The 14,355-nt window shown below is 54.9% G+C and overlaps 2 protein-coding genes and 1 non-coding gene across 3 annotated transcripts; 1 reads left to right on the top strand and 2 right to left on the bottom strand.

Moving 5' to 3' along the window:
- Window positions 1-1,728: 1,728 nt before the first annotated feature.
- Window positions 1,729-1,814, bottom strand: ColSpa_tRNA_089. The gene is given in 2 exon segments: window positions 1,729-1,763; window positions 1,778-1,814. It is a non-coding gene; the product is annotated as a tRNA-Glu (tRNA).
- A 3,829-nt stretch (window positions 1,815-5,643) lies between these two features.
- ColSpa_03309 (host cell factor 1) lies at window positions 5,644-7,314 on the top strand (the record flags this gene model as incomplete). The annotated part of the gene is made up of 1 exon (XM_049269521.1): window positions 5,644-7,314. One exon carries the CDS (start codon window positions 5,644-5,646, stop codon window positions 7,312-7,314), a length of 1,671 nt encoding a protein of 556 aa, XP_049125478.1.
- Window positions 7,315-8,605: 1,291 nt separating this feature from the next.
- ColSpa_03308 (response regulator mcs4) lies at window positions 8,606-9,383 on the bottom strand (the record flags this gene model as incomplete). The annotated part of the gene is made up of 2 exons (XM_049269520.1): window positions 8,606-8,664; window positions 8,747-9,383. The coding sequence occupies 2 exons, from the start codon at window positions 9,381-9,383 to the stop codon at window positions 8,606-8,608; spliced, it is 696 nt and encodes a 231-aa protein (XP_049125477.1).
- Between the last annotated feature and the right edge of the window lie 4,972 nt (window positions 9,384-14,355).

Raw genomic sequence — 14,355 nt, 5'->3', positions numbered from 1 at the left:
ATCACCAGGAGCGAATCGTAAAGCTAGTATTCGAAACTGGTCGGGTAGAAACAACGGCCAAGCTCCCCCAGGGCCCTTCCGCCGTGTGCTGTTCGACAGTTCGATGGACGTATATCCAAAGACGCTTCTCCAGCTAGCCGTCTACAAGGGGAACGAGAATATTGTCAAGTTTTTGCTCGACCGAGGTGCCCTAAGTAAATCGGAAGCAGAACATAGGCTTACACTTCTACATTGGGCTTCCATAGCAGGCAATGAGGCTGTAGTCAAGCTGATAATCAATGAAGGCGCTGATCTACATCATCCGAGTTATGAGGGAGCAAAGGAGCTCTTTGAAAAGTGGTGGGGTCTGCTCATATTCGACGTCCTAGCCGGTCGAGGTATCGACACCCGTCAATCTGAAATAGAACATGGACTCACACCCCTACACTGGGCCGTCACAGGAGGCAGTGAAGCAGTAGTCAAGCTGCTAATAGATCGAGGCGCCGAGCTACATCACCGGGCAGATGATGGAGCAAAGGCTCTTCTCTGGATGAGTGGGAGCCTAGAGGTATTCAGACTGTTGGTCAGCCGAGGCGCCGAACTACCAGGTCACCTAGACGCTAAAGAAAAGGCGTTCATGAAGGCTGTGGTAATGAACATGGAAGTTACGCTCGAGTCGCTCAAACAAACCGCTGACTCACTTCCACAACGTGAGATGGCAGATATGGAACTCCGTCTTACGTACATGGCCATTGAGTTTGAGAATACAGCCGCCATGACGATATTGCTCGAGTGGGGTATCGATCCCAATATGAGATGCATTAACGGGTCACCGATACTTCATATGGTCGCCAAAAGAAGGATGGAGAGTGTTGTTAAGATGCTCCTTGATAATGGCGCAAACCCCAATGCGAAAGATCAATTTGGCCGCACGCCGCTTCACATAGTCTGCAGCCGAAAAGCCGGAACACATACCGCTAGACTGCTGCTCGACAACGGCGCCAACGTCAATGCGGATTGCCATAAAAAACTTACGCCGCTTCATTATGCCTGCCGCGAGGGACTGCGAGGGAACATGAAACTGCTACTCGACAATTCCGCAGATCCCAATGCGAAAGACGAACTTGGCAACACGCCGCTCCATCTTCTCGCCGATGCCATAGATTTTACTGATATGTTTCAGCTGCTACTTGATAGAGGTGCGGATGCGCGGGTACGGAATAATAGGGAAGAAGTCCCAAGTATGATAGTTGAGAGACGGCGAGGCAGCAACAGCGTAAAAGGGTTGCTCAAGGACGCTTATGCCAAAGATTTTATGAATCAAGATTTCGTCTGAATGGCAATTATAGTGCTAGATTTTGCCTGCCTACAAAGACTGGTAGAAGTGACGGATATTGCAGGCTGTTAATAGGGACTTGATAGTAGCGTATTACAAGGAAGTTGTTTGCTTGGATCGGCAGCTTGACGAAATGCTTATTATTCGTAAAAACAGAAGGATACATAGATGGTGTGTGTGTGTGTGTGAATATGTGTTGGTTGTCGCTTACGACTCGACTGATGCTAGTTTTAGTTACCTATCTGTCCACTGCATCTGTATTCATTTTCATGACTGCGAAAGAAGCAGACTAGAGGTCTCGTCCAATCATGACTCCGACAACTAGGACGACTTGCTTGACTTCATTCAGAATACTTACTTACCTGCAACGGTAATTGGTAAGAGAGAAAGAAGATGAACACCAAAAGCAAAAGTTCCGAAACCGAGAATCGAACTCGGGGCTATGCCTAACCTCTCGAATAGTGAGAGGGCATCATGTTGGCCACTACACCATATCGGATGTTAATGACTAAAGATAAAAATAAGTAGAATAAGAACCTTACCTCGTCGGTGTGGCCCAACTAGTGTTAGCGCAGATGCAGCCCACCGCACCGGAGCACCCCCGAATATCGGAGCAACATCCGACTGAACCTTTTCCGAGCTGACCCACCCCGAGCGAGTCATGGCACCGGCTTCGCATTCCCATGTCCAAAAACCGAACGTGTTCGTGTCAGCCCCCAATTCTCCAGTCTTTTGGCCCTGCCGCCGTTGACTGGCCGCTGTCGTGTTCTTGCCTGCCGGTATGGATCGGCCATGCACCGGCCAGTCTCGCAAATGAGCAAGGCACCTAAGTCGCTGGATGGATAATAGTCCAAACCTAGGATCTCGAAGAAGGACCCTCACCACCACTCCAGCGCTCCGGAATTGACCCCCCCCGGAGATGCAAGTGTGGTGCCATTGGATGTGTGGGTAAGAATGACGTAGAATCGACTTTAATACAGTTCATCGAGAAACGGAGAGGGGGACTTGTCGAATGGATGGGGATGTTCTCATGGGTGGCAGCGGCCCCCGGCTTGTTGAGTGGTATAGAGACCCAGATGTAGATGGTACATCCGGCGCTGGATGTGGTTTTGTACACAATACCTTTGTCTTGGCCATTTCCTGTTTCGGTCCCTTGTCTGTCCAGCTCCTTGTCTGATCATGATCTGACTTGGGAATACTATCCTTCTCCAATCTTTGCGATACCGATATTCAGCGGGGCGTTGCGGATGCGCTCGTCGATGCAACGTAGACAGTTGAAAGATGGCGAGATCGCTCTCGAAGCCTCTGATAGCCCTTTCGCATAACCCTGGTTCCCCGTCGTCGTTCGTCAGACTCGTCAGGACTGGTAGGAGTATGACGCAAAATAGATATCATATTGGGGCTCAATGTCAATCAAACAGATGGGTATATCGTGGTTCTATCCCACTGCAACGCGACGGTGCTCCATCCACGTGTATGGCCAGGCCCAGTCCATCAACAAAAGCCCCCCCCCGTCTTGACAGAAAAAGGTTGGAACTGAATCATGTCCCGTGCAGGCGGATTACCTACGCCTCTACAAGTCTGGCAGAACTCCATTCTCCATCTTTCACGGACGCAGACCCCACCGACTCCCCAAATACTTGAATCTTAACGCCTGGGGAACTAAATTCCCCAATGCCCTGGGAATATGGGTTGTATCGGTGGCAAGGGGTCCTGTAGATTTCTTGGCGCATCTCGGAACCAGTACCCTTAAAAAGCCACCGTTTCCGAAGCGAGTCGACGACGATCACATAACGGTGGTCGAAAGCTGAAGTAGCCAAAATACAACATCCCTTTCCCCCAGGCTGTGTTTGAATCGCACACTGCCAACTTCCTTGGCCATCCCCCAAGTAGCCTCGCGAGCCTTTGCGTCGTCCAATCTCAATAGGGCAGAGTTCCCCTTCTTATCTTACTTTTGTGGTATTTCGTCTAGTCAGTGAAACCCAAACTGCGGCAGGAGTTGCCCGCTGCTCAGATAAGGAAAGGCCGGGAAGGCTAACTGGGGGCTTTCGTGTAACCCGCCGAGCTGAGATGACGTTGTTCAAGAAAGTAGAGCAACGACCCCAGCCGATGCAAAGGAGTTGGTTGCGGTGCCCCGCTTTTGAACAGATCTGTCTAAGCACTTCGGGTTCAGCGGCCAAAGTGAGTTTCCAACGTTGCCGCAGCAGTTGTTGCGCGCGAGGTGTGCTGTTCCGGCAAAGAATTCTTCCCGGTGCTAGCCAGGGCCCGAGCAATAGAAACGCGGGGGGTGAGCCGGCGTGATGACATCTAGGCATGGTCGAGGCATATCTTCTCTCCGAGAGGAGTAGGTTAGTCCCGACAAGCGTGAAGGTTGCGATTCATCTCAAGTGCAGCGAGGAGAGTTCAGAGTGTCGTATACTGAAAGCTAAGGATCCCTAAACATGCTGAGAGCTAATCTAATTAGCGTTTTGCGCTTGGTGATACCGAGAGTAACGCAGTAGTGTAGCGATTGTCTCGGAAACCAATTCCCGGCTTTCATAGCTTGTATTCTTAAATGCCCGCAAACCTCTGCGTTGATGAGAAGTAAGAGAGATAAAACCCAGAAAAACAGTAGGCACGAAGGAATTGGTCCCACCAGTAAGTTACCAGTGGGATGTGGTCAGATATCCAAGAGAACCAAGTTGTGTGGCGCTAGGCTCTCGCCTTCTATTTGCCCTTTCGTCAAAGCACCCAGAAGCCATCGCTTTCCACAGTCAGGCATTCGTGCCTCTTTCTTGCTCGACAAAATCCTACACCCAGTAGTGTCTTGTCAACGTCTCGACAGAAGAGGTCGTAGATTGGGCTCAAGAAGCGCCATGTTTGAGAGGATGCTCTCAGTCGAGTCGCTGAGTGTGTCTTGGGATGTGACGACGCTTTTAGAGGGATCTCGGCCACATCAGCCATGCCAAATGATGTCTTGGCGATCAAGCACGTACTTGGTTATTTGGATTCCCGCGTTGTGGTAAGGTTGTGAGGCCAAAGTTAGAGCTGGTGATAGCCATGTCAGGCGAGGTCCTGGAGGTGCGGGCGGATGGATGGAACTGCGCCTGCCCTCGGGTCCATGATCAAAAAGCGTCAATAGACGCAAAACGATCCTCAGGTACCTGGGCCTATCTCAGAAATCCTTGTCTGTTGATGATATGAGGTTTACTGTTCTTCTCAAATACGACATTGAGTTCATACGCATACACAGATTGTTCGACTTGTGTAGTAGGGAGGTATAAGCATCGAGCATTACATGAAGTCGCACCAAGCTGTGAGCCTCACAGCAAACGACGTGATATCGAATATCAACAATCCGGGACCAGACATGTGAAGTTGTGCTTGAGAAGATGAAACCGGTTGTCGGTGACGAGCCAATGTCAGTTTGTGCACGCGACCAATCACGCGCTTGCTGGCTCACCAATGACAGCAGACAGGCGTGACAAGCTCAAGAGGGACAGCAGCCCACGGTGCCAATGCAGGGGCCGGCGTGGTCCGTGCTCGGGAGTTGGCGAGGGGGATTCCGCAACAAGACTTGTGATACGCGGGCTGGAATTAGGGACCAGAGGCATTGAAGGCCAGCCCGGGTCACGGCGACGGTCCAGCCAATCTCGTGCAAGGATCCGTCAAGGCGCTCCAGTAAACACCTTCCAACCTCCCGCATCTTAAGGAAAGCCGACATGGGGCACCACGCCTGACCGCACTAACAAGGCCCCGTCACCGAAGTCGTGCCTTGCCAACTTGCCTTACCCGGACGCACCTTACCCTGCCCGGGGGTCTGGGCTTCGCTGGCCCTCCCGTCCGCTTGCCTTGCTTGAGCCTGGAGCCCCAAGCCTGAGCCAGTAGTGTACCAGCGCCTCCTAAACCCCGACAACACCGCCAGACCTGACCTGTGACTTGTGCCTCCAAACGTGGGAAAGCTGGGACCCTAACCGACCCAGCGGCAACCTCGCAAGCGGGCTCCCATTTTGCGGCTGGACTGGGCTCCAATTCTCCCGCATTGCATTCTGCAACCACCTACGACCACCACAAACACCAAACGCCGAGTCATCCTAATTGCAACCTCGTCGTGTAAACAAATCCTCTCACGACTCACGCCCGACGCCCGCCCCTCCCGAATCACGGCTCTCGAAACGACCTTGCCTGAGCAATTGGCCGCCAACCCCTCCGTGCCATCTCTCTCCATCTTCCCACCATCCCTCTCCCTCGCAACCGCACCGCATCCGCGACCGCGTCCCAAAACCAACCCCCGGGCTTCCATCCATATCCTCGCGAGAGGGGGGCAATGACCATCACCCCGCCGAACCATGGCTGATTCGGCCAGGTCCACGGACAAGAACCCCCGGTCCCCCCTCAAGTCCAAGGTCATCCGCTCTCAAAAGATATCGGCTCCCTCGCCCGGCGAGCCGCCGCGCCCCTCACCACCACCACCCGTCGCCGGCCTGCCCGACGATCTCGAGGACTTTAGCGACCGTGACCTCGACCACCGCCGCGTCCCCTCCGCCCCCGGCGGCCCCGTCTCCCGTTCTCATACGCCCGGTCACCTCTCGTCCAAGAGTCAGGACCGCCGCCGCAAACCCTCCGAGCTGTCCATCCGCCAGCGTTCGCAATCGGCCTCGCAAGCACAAGCTGCACAAGCTGCACAAGCTGCACATCCACCTCCCCGTACCACTCCCACGACCTCGAACCCTCCCAAGCCACCGCCGCCTTCCTCCCGACCCAGCAACACTGCCAGCGATGCCACGACTCTGAACAGCAACGATGGCTCCGAGTCCACCGGTGGTCCCGGCTCTGACCGCGATGGCCGCCGCCCAATTGCTATGCGCTCCACGTCTGCGATAGCCGGCAAGCCTTCACTCCCTCTCTCATCCACCTCGACACGCCAGCTCTCCACCATGACCTCCTCTTCCCGGTCTGCTCCAAAGGGCCAGCATATCCCCTTCCCCCCTCTCCAGGATCCCAAGACGGCGCCAGATGTCCCTCCAGCTCCTTCGTCAGGCATGTACTGGTCCCGCGCACCGGTCTCAGGGGCGCCTCACACATCACTCCGTGCCCATACCACGACGTTGGTTGGGTCCAACATATTCGTGTTTGGGGGCTGCGACTCGCGGGCCTGTTTCAACGAGCTCTATGTCTTCGACGCCGATGCCTTCTACTGGTCTGTACCACACGTCACGGGCGAGATCCCTGTACCACTACGCGCAATGACCTGCACCGCTGTGGGCAAGAAACTAGTGATATTTGGCGGTGGGGATGGGCCCGCCTACTACAACGACATATACGTTCTCGACACGACGAATTTCCGGTGGCATCGGCCCAAGATTACAAGCGAACGTGTCCCCTCGAAACGTCGGGCCCACACGGCCTGCCTCTACAAGAACGGCATCTACATATTCGGAGGCGGCGATGGTGTGCGTGCCCTCAACGACGTCTGGAGGCTCGACGTTAGCGACATGAACAAGATGTCGTGGAAGCTCGTCTCCGGACCAGAGCGGGCCCCGCCTCCCGGGGTCCGGGAAACCCGCCCGAAACCCCGTGGGTACCACACCGCCAACATGGTAGGCAGCAAGCTCATCATCTTTGGCGGCTCCGATGGTGGCGAGTGCTTTAACGATGTGTGGGTCTACGACGTCGATGCCCACATATGGAAGGCCGTCTCCATCCCGCAAACCTTCCGCCGCCTGTCCCACACGGCCACCCTCGTGGGCTCCTATCTTTTCGTCATTGGCGGCCATGACGGCAATGAATACTCGAATGATGTACTTCTGCTGAACCTTGTCACCATGACTTGGGATCGCCGGCGTGTCTACGGCCTGCCTCCCAGCGGTCGCGGTTATCACGGCACCGTGCTGTACGACAGTCGTCTGTTTATGATTGGCGGCTTTGACGGCAGCGAGGTGTTTAGCGATGTTTGGATGTTGGAATTGGCCGTGCATGCATATTATTCCCAAATCAGCCACTTCACCATCGAGGTTTGAGGTCTATCCTTCCGTTGTTATTGCTTTCTTTGTTATCTTGTCTACCATATCGTGACCTTTTGGGGGGGAGGGGGTTTCCCTCGACCTCTGTTCAACTTGTATCGTTAAAACAACACCCCATCTTCTCAGCTACAGTACTTATGCTTGATGACGGAACGGCTTCATAAAACCCCGGTGGGCGGCAGGCAGGCAGGCATGCATTTTTCCCTCTTGAATAAAGTCCTATTTGAAACCCGCCATCTGTTACTGCTTTGTCTTGTGTGACGTGACGGGCCCCGTAATGTTGAGATCTCGCGGAACCAGGGTAGGATCGTTATCTCTACTGAGCCGGATCGACGACTCCGACTGACTCGTGCGTCTACACATTCCCCCGCGTTGCTTGTACGGATGGAGATGGTACGTACGTCACTAGGCAAGGGGCAGCATCTCGGTGATCATTTGGGGTCGATTACGTGCAGCTGCTGGTCTGTTGGAGTTTGGAGTAAAAACGGCCCGCGAGGTTTGGCTTGAAAGGCCGTGGGGTGAGAAAGAGAGAGACGGAGGCTGCGAGGTAGAAGGGGGGACGTGCGCTGAGAACCACGGAGGGTGACATGCCCCCCGATTCCTGTGAGCCAAGCATGATGTGTGTGTCTCTGTGATCGAAAACGACGGCAGATAATGGCCGGAGATCGAAGCAAGTCGATGCCCGTCGGCGGCGTGGAAGCCAACTGAGCGATCTTGTTGCGTGTAAGCCGGCCGAGCCGAGTTGCTCAGGCCGGGTAATCCCCGGCGAAAACTTTGGTTTCCACGCTGGAAATAAGTCACTTGCCAGGCATAGTAGATGTGATGTTTAAAAAGGGCTAGGAATTTGAAATTAGATGGGAATTGTATTCGACGTTTCGTCCAGACTTTCTTCCCACCGCCGGCCAATTGGCCCGGCAGGGCAACACAATCTGTCTAAGCAAAACAGTTTTCGCTTGCCTCTGCACTCATAACGTTGAACAATCATGGCTTTGGGCGGGTTTTGTGAGCCCGCCCGCTTCTCTCTCATACAAAAAAACGCCGGTAATGCACCCAACCGAACAACCGCCAGCTGCTCTCCTCCAACTCCCGGGAGAAGACAAGTGCTTTTTTTCTCGAGAGCCTCTAGTTACCAAGGACATAAGGAAAATGATGCGGAAAGGAATATAGCTTGCGAAATCATACAATAGGCCCCCCCCGCATGTGAGGTGGGTGGGGGCGGGGTCTTGAGGTGGTCGGGCGACGGAGGTTTGTTAATAGGTTTTAAAATGGTAGCGTAGTTTGAACGCGTTTACTTCTGCTCGGTGGCCTTGCGGGCGGCGATACGGCGCTCCTCGGCGGCGACCATGTCTGTTTGATATCCGAATCAGTTACAAGCTCCTAGATGGGGGGGCGGGCCGGATGCGTGTTGCGCAGGGAGATAACGACTTACCCTTCCAGAGGTCCTGGCCCTCGTAGTCCTCCTTGTGGATCTTCTTCTCAATGAGGTGCTTGTGCTCCGGGTCCTCAGGGTCGATGATCATGACGGTCTCCCAGCGGCCGGCACCCTGCTTGGCGTCGTTCATCTCGAAAGCGGCGGTGACGACAAGCATGGCGACGGCGAGTCCCTGGGCATAGACACGCGCCTGAACGAGCTTCTGGGGGCCGGTGAGGTACTTGTTACGGCCGACGATGGAGAGGGCGACGCCCATGGAGGCGAGCCATGAGGCGAAGACGATGGAGTAACGGTTCTCGCGGCCCCACTCCTTGAACCTCTGCAGCGATGTCTCGTTGGCCTTGGCCTCGGCGACGGCGCGCGCGGTCGCGTCCTTGTAGCCGTACATGGGGTCCTTCTCCTTGCCGTAGCGGATCGACTCGCGGTCGGCGTGGACGATGGCGCCAAAGGTCGCGGACGAGGTGACGAGGAAGGAGCGGAAGGGCAGGGTGAGCTGGCGGAAGGCCGGGTAGCGCTTGGTCGCCAAGAGGACGCCTCCGAGGCCGACACCGAGGCCGACCGTGCCGCCAACGAGGCCGGCCTTGACGACGACCTTGTAGTGATCGGCCTCCTCTTCTTTGCTGAGGACCTTCATGATTGCGGTTTGTTTTGTGAGTGTAGAGCTGAAGTGGGTGGTGATACCAGTGAGTATGCAAGGCTGTGGTTCTGCCTTTTGGAAGAAGGATGATAAGGTGGAAGTGTGAAGCTGCAGAAGAGTCGGCTCAGGTGCGCAGCCTTGTGGTTTTGGTGTTGTCGGGGTTTGGGCTGGTGGCCGTGGGGTTGATGATGTCGTACGATGTACCCGGTGACGGATCGATGACGGATCGGGGTTCGAAGCTAGATATAGCTGCTAGCTTGCCGTTGGTGCTCGTGTGCAGAACTCAGAAGAACTGCGGATCTGATGTTGGGTATCTTTGGAGATCTGGATTGCTGATGGGAATTCTAGTGCTGAAGCGGAGTGCCAACGAGGCTTATATTCAAACGGAACGATTGGAAATGGGGTCGACAGAGCTGATGACAGAGATCTGAACGGCGATTGAAAACCTGGTGGACGGGACGCGGCGTGGGCGAAAAAAAGTCGCATTGGGACCCAGAATCGTGCCATGAGGTCGTCGCTACGGCATGATGTAATGGACCCTTGCTGCCCGGTCTTTGCCGTCCGGCCGTCCTCTTGCTCAGCGCCTTACGGCACAGCGTAGCGGTGTTCTAGCGGCCTCTCAGCGGCCTTCAGCGGACCCAGCGAACTGCGAGACTCCCCAAGCAAACACCGAGAAATTTCCGCCGTGTCTGAGTAAGCCGCGCAGGAGACCAAATCCAGTCGGCTCTGATTGGCCGGCCTCTCGCTTCCAGCCACAGGAAATGGAGAGGCCACGGGCGGCGTCGTGCTTCCACCAAGGTGTCCCGTCCCGGTCTGACCACTTTAGCACCCAATTCCTATTTTCGCCGTTTGCTCACAGCCCCAGTGGGTTATGTAAGTCCCGAGAGCTTCAAACGCCGAAAACCTGTGCTCCCCGAAGCTTCAAGCAACGTAGAGAACCCTCGCGTATCGGTGATCCTTGACACGCGGCGACGCACCTCTCGATCGCCGACTTATGTCCACAGTTCTTGATGACCGAGACCCCAGCTTCGCTTTCGGCTCTGATGTCCCGGGCAACGAACGAACAGTCGTACTGTCTGCCCAAGTAGACAAACAGGTCTGAGCGGCCGAGGAGAAGCTTCTCCGTTGAAGAGCGAACGGCCCTCTTCATCGGCCGCGCCCGAAGCTGCGTTCCGCGGCGCCCCGTGTCATCCGCGCATCCTCATAACCATTCTAGAAGCCTGTTCGTCGGGTGCAACCAGGAAGGATGGCAATGGCCTGATGTTCCAGTCTGGGCCGTCTCTAGTCTTCTGGTACGGCTCCCTCGTTCTGCGTCCTTTGCGCTTGGTTAGTGCGCCAGTGGATTCCCGCGAAGTACGCGCCCCTTGGTGCTGGGAGGAGAGTGTCTGCAAACCTCTTTTCCCCGCGGACAGCCGCACTGAAGACCATCCTCGATTTTGGGTCCGGCCATGCCTGATGGAGACTGCAGCAAATGCAGAGAATTTCTGGCGACATGTCGGCATGGACCATCATTGCGTGCACCAGCTGCATGCGGCGGATTGCAACAAGTAGACCAAATCTACCCCGCCGTTTTCGGTGTCACCTCCGGCAAGAGACTGAGAAAAACGCCCGGGGATGCCTGTGATTGGATTGTGCTCCGTAAGACCGACCTGAAGTGAACGCAGAGCCGTCAAACATTCCATCTTGGCGATGGTTAGATCAGCGTCCGAAGGCGGTGAACGAAACCCATCTCATGACCGCCTCCCGAAGGACACAAACCATCCAACCCCCAACTCTTCAACGTGCCCACGACAGTGTGCTGTACGTGCGTTGGTGCAGAAATAGGAGGGCAATCTGCCATAGGTCAGTTCTCGTCGAGTTTCGAGTGCTCTTGCGTTTCAGAGCTTCTAGATGCTCAGGGTCCAAGTCATGCAGTCCACCGGCCATCACAATCCACAGAGCTTCCACCGCCCCCCCCAATATCCAGGGTCCTCGCTAATACCTATGCGTTGCATACGGCGATATAGCTATGCCCCGTAATCCTCACCGCTGGTTGGGTGATGGCTCGTTCCGTGGTACAGAGGCTGCGCATATGAATGGCAATCGATATCATGGACTAGGTCCAGGTCCTTTACGAAGGAGATTAGGTAGTGAAGGCCTAACCTCACGCGGTGGTGACGAAGGGAGGGGGCGGTGACTTTCTGTGGTGCCTCGTTCTTCAGCCCGAACCGTCTTCTAGAAGACTTCTGCAATCCTTGCTAGGACCAGGGTCCTCTATGTGCTCCCGTCCTGCCACGTTTGGCCTCCGCCCATCAAAGACCAAGTCCCCCCTCACTGACTGCTAGCGTTTGCGCTTGCATACGACGATTCTCAATTCGCAAGTCCTCCGAGGCCGTTCTCTCCTGGCATTCGCCTTTGTAGGCCTACTCGTTTCGCGCACCTCTTACAAGCCCGTCAGACCCCAAAAACTTTCCCCTCAACAACAACCCTTTCCTCAATTGCACATTCATCCGAACCGCTGGCCCTCGGTTCTAGACCTCGCCGTGTCTGATTCATGCCTCATGCACCATTGAGTAGTTGTGCGCAGGCGGCTCGGGGGCAATGCCTTACGTTTATTGGGCCAACTGGTGCAAAACCCTTTGCCCAATGTACTCTGAGGCTCGTTCCTGGGTCAACCCTGTCTGAAGCTCTTAGATCGGCTGGCGCCGAGTCATTTGTACGGAGTGAACCCGGTGTTGAAAATATTACGTACCGACCTGTTCGCTCTGGGTTTGGTGGCAATTGGTAGTCTGGACGAATCCCGAGGTGGTTAAAGGACCCGTTCTGCCATGCTCATTCGCCGACAACAGCTGAGCATGGTCGATGAAGGGATGTTGAAACCAAAGGCAATCCCAAAGTATGTGTAAGCAGAATCGACCCATTGCTTCCGTGGAGTCGTGACCATGCAGTCTTGGCACCAAGTGAATAGGGGAGTGTTGTGTGTATAAGAAAACGTAGTGTTTCCGGTGGTGACATGCCATCATCCATTCGTGTTTTGGCTAGGGCTTCCAAACAACGTTGGTGGACGACGATTCGATGACCGAGGACAATGCAGCCAGAGAGTTAAAGGTTGGTCCACAAGGCTCACCAGCAATAACGTGCGGAATCTGCCTTCAATGTAACAATCTCCTACCTGATGGAAGAAATGTCATCTCGCGTACGGGTATCCACAGGTGGGTGGGCTTTGGAAGTGATGGGATAATCTACCATGCAGCATCAATATTGCGGCATTTCGGGCGGAACCCCGCTGCAATTCCTGGCCGTGCCGTAGGCACACTTTTGTATTGACGAACGGCCGAACGGTGCACAAACGCTGACGTTACCGTTGCCGTCTCCGCGATCTCGGCCGGCTGGTGCAACATGAGGAGGGTTTGGGACTCCGTACCTGCGGGGTGATGTGTGGGTGGTGGTGATGTTAGTGGCCCGGTAGCCACGCGTACGTAGGTACCTACTTGATCCCTCGATGTGTTCTTGTCGTAGCGGCCGGGGAGACGATTGAGGGAAGCCGGGCTTGATGGACAAGTCAACAAGGAAGCTTCGCCCAACTACCTACTATCTGGACATGGCTATCACATGCAGAGTGTGATGAACAGTGGAGCACGACTCTGCGGACGCAAGAATTACAGAAGCGCACTGGATGGATTCGAGATCGAGGTGCCAAACTCAACTTCGCACAGAGATCCGATATCTTGCGGGCACGGCGTTGTAGGCTCATAACGTGCTTCATCTGGCAGGAGACGACGGCAAACGAGTCAATCCCCTGGGATCTACAGCACTTTTGGGTCCATTGCCCTGCACCGAGTTTTTAGTTGACTTAGACTCGGAATGAAATCATGACAGGAACATAATGACAGGAACATGGCTCAGTCTCCCTGTTGCCCCAAGTTTCGTTTGTCTGAGAATATAGTCAATGGTAGGTTCCGGCGGAGGCTAGTCTTCTCTCCATCAGCTCACGCATGCCGACACGGAAAAGTAATTTGGAGCTTGCCGTACGAGGAGACTGTGTCACGGTTGTTTGCCAACAGCACGACTGTGATTCAACACCGTGGTTGGGGATGCTGGTTCGACATTTCTCGCTTCTCGCGGCTGCAGAACAAAGTAAATCTCTTCCAACTTTGTCTATAGCTTCTTCGTCCTGGGACTCGTCAAGTCTGCAGGTGAAATGAGAATGCACCGGTCTTCTCCAAACAACGAGACCAGGCTCTATGCAATGGAGCAGGGAGTATGCGTATCCATACGGAAAACGCTGTTGTGTAGTGTAGATCGCAGGTCGTTGTCTGCCGTGGAAGGTAAGGTGTCCGTGGGACGTGTTCCACACCGCCTTTCCTTTGAAGCGCGACTGGGCGACGAGAGGCCGTCACTGGTTCGCTCCAAACGGTCCTGCTCCCTGAGACAAGTCAGAATTATTGGCAAAATTGGGATTCGGCCTTTCGGCGCTAATGAAGCGGTGTTCGTAGGCGGCTTGCCCATGTTGCCACAGCTTCTGGCAGTCCAAGCCAAAACGCTAGGAGCATGTCCCTGAGCAGCAAAGTGTCAAGTGCCTCGCGCAGCCCACCCATGCGACGGTGATTTCATCTGGAGCGGGAGCGAACGCTGGGAAAGGCAGCAGGGTGTGCACGGCGAGCGTTAGGCTGGTTTTAGTTGTCGCTGCTAGCAAGGATGTCGTAGCCAAGCATAGACCTGGCGTCCCGGCGCTTGGCTTGGCTGCGTCTTTAGGGGTGCCAATGTCGAAACCATCATTCGTCGGGCCCCTAGTGGACCGGCATCGGCGGTGGGGGGGGGGATGGTTGATTCTGTTCCGCTTCTGCAGGTATTCACGCACCATGTTCCCAGTGTTCCGTTGCCTCCACCCTTGAGGTAAGGTCGAGTGTAAAGTTGAGGCAAATGCGAGTCCAGGACCCCAAAGCTAAACGTCTGAGCCAGACCGCCTTCTTTGGTGCAGGCATAGACG

This window comes from Colletotrichum spaethianum (genome assembly GCF_022836535.1).
Source record: "Colletotrichum spaethianum MAFF 239500 DNA, contig06, whole genome shotgun sequence".
Classification (NCBI taxonomy): domain Eukaryota; kingdom Fungi; phylum Ascomycota; class Sordariomycetes; order Glomerellales; family Glomerellaceae; genus Colletotrichum; species Colletotrichum spaethianum.
This window is presented reverse-complemented; position numbering and strand designations above follow the sequence as displayed.